General features: G+C 35.1%; 1 protein-coding gene across 1 annotated transcript; it reads right to left on the bottom strand.

Annotated features, from left to right (window-relative positions):
* Positions 1-480: 480 nt before the first annotated feature.
* Positions 481-1,023, bottom strand: LOC149171906 (cysteine-rich repeat secretory protein 38-like). The gene has a single exon (XM_089426126.1). The coding sequence runs from the start codon at positions 1,021-1,023 to the stop codon at positions 481-483; it is 543 nt and encodes a 180-aa protein (XP_089282252.1).
* Between the last annotated feature and the right edge of the window lie 9,987 nt (positions 1,024-11,010).

The raw sequence follows: 11,010 nt of genomic DNA, 5'->3' as shown, positions 1-11,010 counted from the left end.
CTGTATTTCATGCCTTTTCTGTTGGATGTGTTGCCTAATCATGAATAGGTTTATGTGGTGGTAATGTCTGTTTTATGCGGGCGTTTCGCGGCACACAGTCTTCACATCATCATTTTTCTGATTTGTTTCTTATTGATGGAATGGGTTTTTGTGGTGGTAATGTCTGTGTTCTGCGGGAGTTTCTCAGCACATAGTCTTCACATCGCCATTCCTCTTCTATGGGCGACTTCACATCTTCTGAAAGGATTCACGGAGTGTTTTTTCCTGGCGTTCACGACCTTTTTTCCACCACTTAGGTTCGTGGGTTGCACATCGTTGGATGGGCCTGCCACCATTTTTTGTTGCGCCTAAGTTCTGACCTATATTAATAAAACAAATTGTACAATTTTCATAGTGTTTCAATCTTTCTGCAATTTAAAAGATCTTTTTTCCACATTGAAGAGTATAGGGAATGGGTTTTATACAGGTTTTAGTGCCTCTTCACAGATTCTCTGCACTACCTTCAAACACAACCGTGTTCCCGCTGAAAGCCTCAGCATAATTAGACCCCAAATCTGTATCCAGTTGTCCGATGAAATTATAGTTTCCATAGCGTAAGAAGCACTGAAATGGCCAGATACTACCGCCAACGGCATTCCCACAATCTTGTCGAATGTTAGCGGTTGCAAATTGCCAACAACTGAAGCACTGGTTGGCTGTCATGTCTTCTCTGCATTGGAGGAGGCCATATATTCCGTCAGGACTTTGGCCATACACAGATATATTAAACCCAGTATTGTTGGCCCCTTGAGCAAAACTATCAAAGACTCTGTTCAGATTTTTCTCAAACGTACTGCCTCCTGCATAGTTACTGCCCTCGCATTTAGTTGTCGCTGCGTTGCAAATGTGTCCATGAAAGGTAATGTTGATGAAGGTCGGGAGAAGAATGATGAAGTAGAAAAGCGTAATGTTTTGGCCGATCGAGAGAGAGCGTGCAGAATCCCTTGCATGAAACTTCATATTTGTTACAACTACGATCGCCATCGGGTACTGGAGAGTCTGCACATAGCATACCGACAATACCAAAAAAGAGTATATGTTGTGCACAATAAGAACAATGCAGCTAGAGAGCCCTTATCCACATACCTGCTCAATTTTCAATTCAAAGTCACCCTTAAAAATGATAGATAATGAATTACACCTACCAGTCTCACCATAAAAGATAAAGCGGCTTTAGTAATTTTGTTTGAGCTTTTTGAAAATAGATTTAGTTTAATATTTTTATTTAGTTGAAAAAGCTAAAATGGTTACGTTTTCATAATTTTATTTCAATTCATTCTAATTATAAATTGATTGAAACTATAATAAAGAAAATTGTTAGTTTTGAGAGAGTTTTTAATTACAAATATTTTATATAAATTTATTTTTATTGCTTAATTGTGATTAAATTATTAAATTAATTGTAATTTATTACTACTAATTTTTAAATTTTGTTAATTTTTTTGGTTATATTTTGTTATCTTCTTTTATCTTTTCATTCTAACCTGGTTTACATTCATCAATTATTTGGCTTACATCACTGGATTGATTGGATCATTTTATTTAAATTTACTACAATTTTTTTAATAATAAAATAAAACTACAAATAAACATTAATTTTTTACTTCAATCTTGCAATCTAATAAATTTGTAATAAACAATAAATTTATTAAATTACTAGTCAAACAATCTAATCATTTTGGATGAATTTGTTCCAATTACATATTCAATGAATTTGTAATGACCAATTATCTTATTCAACTACTAGTCAAACAACCCCTAACTTTATCACAGTACTTGTCAAATTTTACCAACCTTATTCCTACAATCTCAAGGAGGGACACAATGATTTCATATTGGTACCCTTCCTACAATCTAATAATTAATAAACCATTTGACTTATATAACTAGATTAGTTTGATAATTTTACTTAAATTTACTAATTTTTTTTATCATAAAATAGAATTACAAAATCAATATTAACTTTTTACTTCAATCCTCCAATCTAATAAACTTGTAATGCGTAGTCTAACGAGGTGGAGGAGTTGCCCGGAAAGTTAAGAAAAATCCGGCAAGGATTTTTGTAAATCCCAGTTATAGTTGTTAAACTTCAAAATTTTAGGTGTGCTAGATGTTTTTGATGGTGCTGAATCCATTTCCACCATCAAAAACACGATTCAAACACTGCCTCTACAAGATTTTTTCAATTTTTTTAACCCGGATTCCAGCCACTTTTGGCCTCCCAGGCAATTCCTCCGTCTCATTAGACAAATCCAATTTGTAATAAACAATAAATTTATTAAACTACAAATCCAACCATCCAATAATTTTGGATAACTTTGTTACAATTACAAATTTAATCAATTTATAATAAACAATTGTCTTATTAAACTATTAGTCAAACAACCCCTAGCTTTATCAAATTATTAGTCAAATTTTACCTAAATTTATTTCTACAATATAAAAAGACACAATAATTTTATTCCACTGCCCCTTCAACAATCTAATAATTGTTTGTTTCTTTAGGTTGGTCTCAGCCTACCACCACCACCACCCATTTATTTATTTAATTAAATAAATTATTAAAAATTAAATATTTATTAAATTTCAACGTAAATTAAAAATACGTTAATAATATATTAATTAATTAATCATCATTTTAATTATAATAAAATTGAACGAAAACATTGAATAACACAACAAAAAACAAACTATTGACTTAACTTTGTCTCGTTCCATACTGATTAGATACAGAGAATCTAAATACACAAACTTAATCATCTACAGTAAAAGTCAACTACATAATGCAAGTCATTGGAGAAGACAGGAATCATCTACAGCCAGAGTCGACTATTACGCTCCGAAGTGTACATTATTTATTCCTTTTCTAATCAGACTGCAGTGATTCCCATATTGACTGTGTGAAGGTACATGCATCACCTGGATGTATGTACACGTTATTTTATTTTTTTCAACGTTGTGGTTCACAACTTTACTCAACTTTCATTTTCGTATTCTTTTGAGATTTTAGGAGACAGATATTTATTATTCGTTTAATTTAGTTTAAAATTGAGAAAATTGTAATTGTTAAGTTGTTAAATTTATATAATATAAATGTTTTATGTTTTAGATAGTAAATATATTTTTATATTTAAAAATATAATTTAAATAATGATTTTGAAAGATTTTCTTTTCAAATTAATTTGGAATCAATTTTGTTACAACAACAAAGACACTATGTGTAAGTCATCATTTCAATTGCATAAAAAATAGCCTTTATTCTTTACTTTGCTGTATTCTTTAGATATTATATACATATTATTGTATTTGTATTTTTTCAAGTATTTTTCTTTACATTATTTTTGTCTATTGTTTAGAATGCAGAACTCCTACGTAAAATTGTTTGATACATTATAATAACAAAACATGCAACATAGATTATAGAGTTTATTAGGGAATTTGACTCATTGTCTTCTTTGACTCTTTTTGCTTTCTTTTCATTTTTTTACTTCTAGTTGTAACAATACATTTTAGGTGTTTAGGATAAGAAACTATGGTTTTTTACTTTGGGTGCAGGCCATTTCCAAGTTTTTAAGTTTTTATCATTGTATATTTTTCTTTCATAAAATTGTTAGCAAATAGCTAACTTCTAATGCCCATGTATATTGAGGCCCTGTTTCTATGCTAGCCTTTAATCCATATTTTGCATCTATAATCATCCAACAATATTAGTATATAATATATGTATTTGACCTCCTTTATATTTAGATTTCATTAACAACTCATAAGTGGAAGTGACTATGTCCCATTATTACAATTTGTTATTGTCTAAGGATTCATAGTATTAACATTTCTCTCGTCAATCACATGTAATTGTGCTAATAAGGCAATATGAACTAGTGTATAAAATATTATCATTTTAATCTTCAATCTAAAACTTTTGAACTAATCTTTGATGAAGATACTTCTAGAAAACTATCAATATGGACGTTGAATGTTTCATTTGAAATTGATTTTGAAAGATAGTAGAATTTTTAGAAGTGAATAATGTCCATGTCTAAACATTCCCTTTGTTAATTTGTGAATAAGTAGGATCGTCATTCTATTATTATTGACCAAATAGAGTCATTGAGTAACTTTGTAAATTTAGATAGAATTAGATGTTGAAAAACATCCTAATGATAGTTGAAGAGAAATGGGAGTATTCTAGATTCCATGCCAGATATTCCCAAATCAAATAATTTGAAGAGATAGATTGTAGTTGATTAAATTGTAAATATTTTATTGAGGAGGTTGGTTGTTGTGCTCACATTCCCACAAATTGATTAAATTTTGAGTGAGAGTATTTCAAAACTTGAATCCTGAGTATCATCATTGTATTACTTATTGTTAGGTGGAATGTCAGAAATATGAGGAAGGGATCCATTCTTGGAATTCATATTCTTATTTAATAGTTCATTGATAATTTTATTGATACCATGTATTTGGTGGTTTTGGTTGACCACCGAACATATTCGCAACACACCCTCTTCCTTGAAGGTGTTGGGTAAATCCAAATTTTATTTTCAATGTAATCCTACCCTTTTGAGGTGCAATAGAGTACCATTCTCATTTAATTTGTGTATATTCGTTTCTGAAGCTATAAGGCACTACCATTTGGAGTCCATTTCAAGTTTAATCTATAACAATTAGTTGAATTTCATCTACATTTGTAGTTTCTATGTAGAAATATGTCTTACTTGTGTCTAAACTAGATAGTAATACATATGCAATAAATTGACTTGTCAATTCCATTGCCAAGAACTTCTCCAACTATAATGAGTTATTTTTCATTTTAACCTTCTTATCCTTTTTACAATTATGTGAATGATGGAGATCAAAACATTAATTCTTCATGTAACCAACTTGATGACAATGTTGGTAGATAGTGATGTTGAATTGAAACTAGCAAAGTGGAATCTCCTTAAATGAATCCTACATTGTAGAAGTGGATTGGTTTGAAATAGTAGGAAATATAAAAGGTAACTTCTTTATCATACCCCATTTTTTTTTGTGTTTGTTGTCACATATTTCTTCCCAAGGTTTGATGATGTGATTGGAAAGATCATACTTGATGTTCTTATATGAATTCAATTATTTTTTTCCAACTTTAAAATAAAATTCAAGTTACACGGATAGGAATCCCTCGTATTGAACATTTGTAGATTAATCTCTCTTTTAATAAAAAAAATGATCTTATAGTCAGGGATAAAATATGTTACTGTATTATGTTGGGAACCAAGATAATATTGAGACAGAGAGTGGGGAGTTGATGTGATTCAATACTATATAATTTTCGACAATTATTAAATCAATCAAACATATTGAATGATCTAAACTTAAACAGGAACACAACAAATTGTAGATATAACCACAAATACAAAGATTCTATATAAATAACGCTTCATTTCCTTCATATCAAAATATTGAAATGTGCTTACAAATAAAATGGAAATAAACTAGCTTGGGTGATGGTAGCTTATCTCTGAGAAGAGATGTGGCAGCTACATGCCTCTGAACTGCGTTAAAATGAGGCTCAAGGGCCTATTTATTATTGGACAACAAGAGAAAACCTTAAACAACCAAAACCCTAACCCCAGGAGATGTAACGCTAAGAGTTTGTGGGCCAGGTTGGGGTTAGTTGGGTAGCCAACTTCCTGGGGTCGTAACATGGTCATATTATCTTTGTTTGGCATGTATGATACCTTGTTGGAAAGGTCTGTCCAAGTACTACAGAATTTGCAACAGGCTCGTAGCCATTTATGACTACAAACCTACACAAACCTCAAAAAAAATGTCCTTTAGGGGGTCAAAACTGCTCTGAAAGTTCAGGACCCAAAAAACTGCTAAAAAAAGTAAATGCTGAAATAAACAAGGAAACAAATGAAACTGACTGGAGGTCTAGGTGGAATAGGTGGGTTACCACCAATATCCACCTGGATCATTCCTCCCCCCTTAGGAACAAATGATCCTTATTGCGTGCAAAGCCTCGATGAGGTGAGGAAATTTCTGTTGAACCTAGTCCCTAGTGAACCACTTGCCCTGGTGAAGGAGTTGGCCTGCTTTGACAACTCGATATAGCTGGATCCTCTATTGGCAAGTGTTATTGACCTATTTTTCCATGAACTGATTAGTTGTGTCCTATTACATGCAGCCTGGGTTGAGCTCTATTGGCGTGTGTTGTTTTGCAATGTCAGATGTGTCCAATAATAGTGGAAAGTATGGTCGAAGGTGGTCTACATTGAACACTGGGTGCAGACCAAGGAATGGTGGGATGTTGAGCTTGAAGGCATTATCACCCAGGACCCTGGTGATGGTGTATGGCCCATATCAGAGTGGGTGAAGCTTATTGTGGGGTCCAGTGAGGCGCTCCTTCTACAAATGTAGCCAAACTTTGTCGCTCATCTGGAACTTGTGTGGCACTCGATGATGATCATGGCACTGCTTGTACTTCGCATTGGCTCTGTCAAATATATCATGGACCTGCTAGTGGATGTGTTGAATGCGCTCAATGAATTTGTTAGCCCTGTCGGCTTTGGACTAGACGTAAATCGAATCTGCCTAAGTTGTTTCAAATGGGATGGCCACATCAATGGGACATAATGGTTGAAATCCCAACCCTACCTAAAAGGGGCTACAGAGAGCTCTATTGTAGTTGCGTTGGACATAGGGGAGACTTTAATCCCATGTGCATGGATGCTTCAAGTTGTAAATGAAAAGAATCGATCATTCTGTTGACAACCTCTATTTGGCCATCAATTTCGAGATGGAAAGTCATGGACTTAATAAGTTTTGTATCTAGCATCGACTAGAGACTTGACCAAAATTCACACAGGAATCTGTTGTCCTGATCAGATACAATGGACTATAGGATCCCAAAGTGTACCCACACTCACTCAAAGAAGAGGTTAGTAGTGGCCTCTGTTGTGATACTCTTCTTGCAGGCCACCATGATGGCCATCTTAGAGAATGTGTTGACGACCACGAAAACACAGTCATTGTCATGATTAGTAGAAGGTAGGTCCGACATATAATCCATGGAGATATATTCCTAAGGTCGATTAGGAGTAGGTATGGGAGTATATAGGCATTGCATCTTGATGGTTGGTTTGGAAATGATGCAAGCGATGTAGGATCTAATGTACTTCCCAACATTCTGATAAAGTTTCGTCTAATAAAAATAATGTTGCAATACCGCCATTTTTTTCTATACTCCAGAATGTCCAGCGACCCGACTATAGTGTGCCTCCCAAATCATCTTGGCATGCTCATTTGAAGGAACATAGATTTATCCCAGGTGGAATAACAGTGCATCTTGAAGCTGAAAATTTGGAACTTGCTTCCCTTCCAGGAGTGTTTGGTATGTGCTACTAAATTCTGGATTTCTCTGGTAAATATGCGACCACCCCGAAGTTTTGTGCCCATAAGAGTCGAGCACAATGATTAGTGCCATAACTGGTGGTCAACTGAGGAAGTCTGGAACATTATTGGTGATGCCCTTCTTGTACTTAATGTTCAAATGGAATTGTTGTAGGTAAGTGTACCATTTCTAATGGTGATTGTTCTACAACTTCCCTTGTGTCTGTATGAATTGTAGGGGTCAGTGTTCTGTGTGGATGACTGTTTCCTTTCCCATAATATAATTCTTCCATTGATGGCATGCGTGCACAATGGAATACATTTCTTTGTCGTAAGTGGGATACTTTCAGACTCACTTTGGTAAGCCACTGGATGCCCCAGCTGAGTAAGAACTGCACCAATAGCATAGTCAGAGGCATATGCCTCAATCTCAAATGGTTGTTATAGGTTTGGTAATGTGAGCATTGGTGTAGAGTAGAGGTGATGCTTCAACTCAAAAAACTCCTTCTCTTGGGTTTCGGACCAAAAACAATTTTTCTCTCGCTCCACCCTTGGTGACTTGACTTAAAGGTCAAGTGATATGAGAGAACCCCAACACGAACCTGCGATAGAAATTGGCAAGACCTAGAAAGATTCAGAGCTGTGTTAGAGTGGTTGGGGTTGGTCAATCCTGAAAGACTTGCATCTTGGTTGGGTCCACATGCACACCCTCTTCATTAATGTAGTACCCCAAATATTGAACGTGGTTCATGCCAAAAGTGAATTTCTCCAAATTGGCACACAACTTGTGTTGTCGTAGGGTTTGAAGGACATGTTGAATATGGTGGAGGTTCTCTTCCCAACTTTGGTTGAGGATCAAGATGTCATCTAAATACACCACCATGAATGCATTGGTGAAGGGTCATAAGATGTCGTCCATCAATCTCATGAAGGTTGCGGGGCCATTCATCAACTCGAAAGGAATGAACAACCATTCAAAAAGGCCCTCCTTGGATTTGAAGGTAGCCTTCCACACATCGAAGGGTTCGATAGCCACCTGGTGATAACTAGAATTCAAGTCAATATTGCTGAAATATTTAGCCCCCTTGAGCTGGTCTAGAAGGTCATCAATCAATTGGATTGGGTACCTATTCCAGACAGTGATCTTGTTCAGTGCCCGATAGTCAATATAGAGTCTCCAGGTCCCATCCTTCTTCTGTACCAATACAATTAGGCTCCCACAGGGTGATGAGATTGGCTTGATGTGCCCTTTCTACAACAACTCATGAATCTTCCTCTTGATCTCATCATTCTCCAGAACAGAGTGTCGATAGATGAGTCCATTGGGTAGTGGCGCGCCCAAGGTCCGATCAATGGCGTGCTTGACCTAACAATACCAAGGTACCCTTGTAGGTGAGGAAAAAATGTCCCTGTAATCCTCCACAACCTTGTCAATCTGCTACTGCTATGCATAGGAGCCATGTCTGGAAGTCGTGGCCACATCCTTCTTCTTTCCCTAAGGGTGAATCATAAGGAAAATAAATTTCCTAGTATGAGATATGATCTTACTACATTGATTTGTAGTGATCAAAGAGATGGAAATAGGGGGGCTAACTCCGGTATCTTGTACAACTTATTTTCCAAAGTAATAATCACGGAGCGAGGTCTAGACTCATATACAGCGTCTCTCTTCCAAAAGTATGGTTGTCCTAATAATACATCACAAACTTCAAGAGGAGCAACATCACACAGTACCTCATCCATGAAGGGCTTGAAGTTGCAAGGAAGGAGACATTGTTGGCTAACACAGAGATCTCATCCTTGGTGAAGCCACCTGATGGTGTACGACTGTAGATGTGTTGTTTCAGTAGGCCCAACCACTTCACGACCTCTACTAAAATGAGGTTTTTTTGGCTCATGTTGTCGAAAATGAACTGCAACAAAGAACCCTTCACCCACATCTATGAGTGGAAGAGGCATTCCACCTCCTTTGGATCCTCAGGCTCATTATCTGGATCTTGGTGGTGGCCATGGTGGCACTAGGATCCACGTCAATGATCTACTTCCCATTGTCATTCCCCTTGTTTGGTTCTAACTCAAAGTCGAAACTTGCATCTCAATCAGAAGCCTTCAGCTTGGCCACCAATGACTGCTTGACCCCACACTCACTTATGTTGTGAGTGGAGCTCTTATGGAACTCACACCATTTTCCCATGTCATTCTTTGTCTTCTTGGTGTTATTCTTTGCTTGTTATTCTAGAAAGTGACTGAATAATTGCAAATCAAGGATTGAAAGACGTAACTGAAAAATTGAAAAACAAGAAATGAAAGCTAAAATGTAAATTTAATAACACAAAGAAGGGCAGTAATCATTCCAGGATTGGGCCCACGATCACTAGAATTCAACCGCCTTACAGCCAATTCAATGCAAGGAGTTAAAGTTGAACCATGAAAGTCTCTATTAAATTAATCAGGAACAATATTACAAAAGATGTCTATAAAAATTATAACATAGAAAAAAATTAAAGTAATTTCCCACACTTTCTACGAAGTTTTAGTTCCTCGATTTTATATTACAATCAAGTCTATTTTAGAAATAAAGAAGCAATCCCGAGAATATGAAGAATCTCAGGATTCTTAATTTGAATTACAAAATCTCCCATATTTCCTTGGAATATGTGGCCAAGATCACATTCATTGTTGATCTTTCCATGATGATCGTCGGTCTCCCCTATTCAGGTTATAACTAACCCAGCAACTCAGTGTGACTCATTCTTGTCCAGCTATCCCAGGGAACAACATTTTCTATTGAAATTTGATGTTAGTTAACACATCAAATTGTAAGCATAACTCATTTTTTCATAGTTAAATCAATTCTTTCAAAGACTAAAATGATGAAACTCTTATTGACTGCTTCTAAAGTTTATATCACACAAGTTACCATATTATATACAAAAAATACCTTAGAACACTAATAAAAAGATAAGGAAAAAAGGTAAGAGAATGTATCAATTTTGAAGCCCAAAAAAGTTTGTGGAAAAATCCAAATTTTCTAGATTTCTAGAAAATCTTGGAGTTATTTAAAAGATAAAAAAATCATCTCTCTAGATAAATACTAGAATTATCTTTAGTTAAAAATTCTCTAAAATTGAGAGACTTCCTCTAAACTTCCTCAGGAATTATATCTTAATACAAAATCTTTGTTCTCCAATTATAAAAACGAAAGTAACTCAGAAGTTGAGGCAAGCGAAAAGATTTGAATTCCTACTCGTGAATGAAGTATTTGTTTATGAGAATTTGAGTTTTTGTTCATTATTGTTAAGTTATGGTTTGCGTTTGTAGGCTTCATATCATTTTTGGTATCAGAGCAAGGTTGATCATTTCCCTATGTGTGTAGAAGTAGGAAGCGTTGTTTGAGTGCACATTGGATGTTGCAAATGTCATCAATTAATTGTCAAACTAGAGAAGGAGGATTGGTTATTGGTGTAGACATGCAGCTATGTGCTTTAAAAAATGAGTTGTGAAGTTGGCCAAGTTTTTGAAATCCATCAAACATAAAAAGTTATGGAAGCTTTCAAAATTATTCTCTTGTTGTGAACAAATTGTGTACTTTAT

The sequence above is a fragment of the Pinus tabuliformis genome, chromosome 4_2 (assembly GCF_031772625.1).
Source record: "Pinus tabuliformis cultivar Carrire ecotype Pingquan chromosome 4_2, CPIR1, whole genome shotgun sequence".
Taxonomy (NCBI): Eukaryota; Viridiplantae; Streptophyta; class Pinopsida; order Pinales; family Pinaceae; genus Pinus; species Pinus tabuliformis.
This window is presented reverse-complemented; position numbering and strand designations above follow the sequence as displayed.

Bases quoted from the DNA above. Each gene is read 5' to 3' on its own strand.
- LOC149171906 (XM_089426126.1), bottom strand. From the start codon at position 1,023: ATGGCGATCGTAGTTGTAACAAATATGAAGTTTCATGCAAGGGATTCT.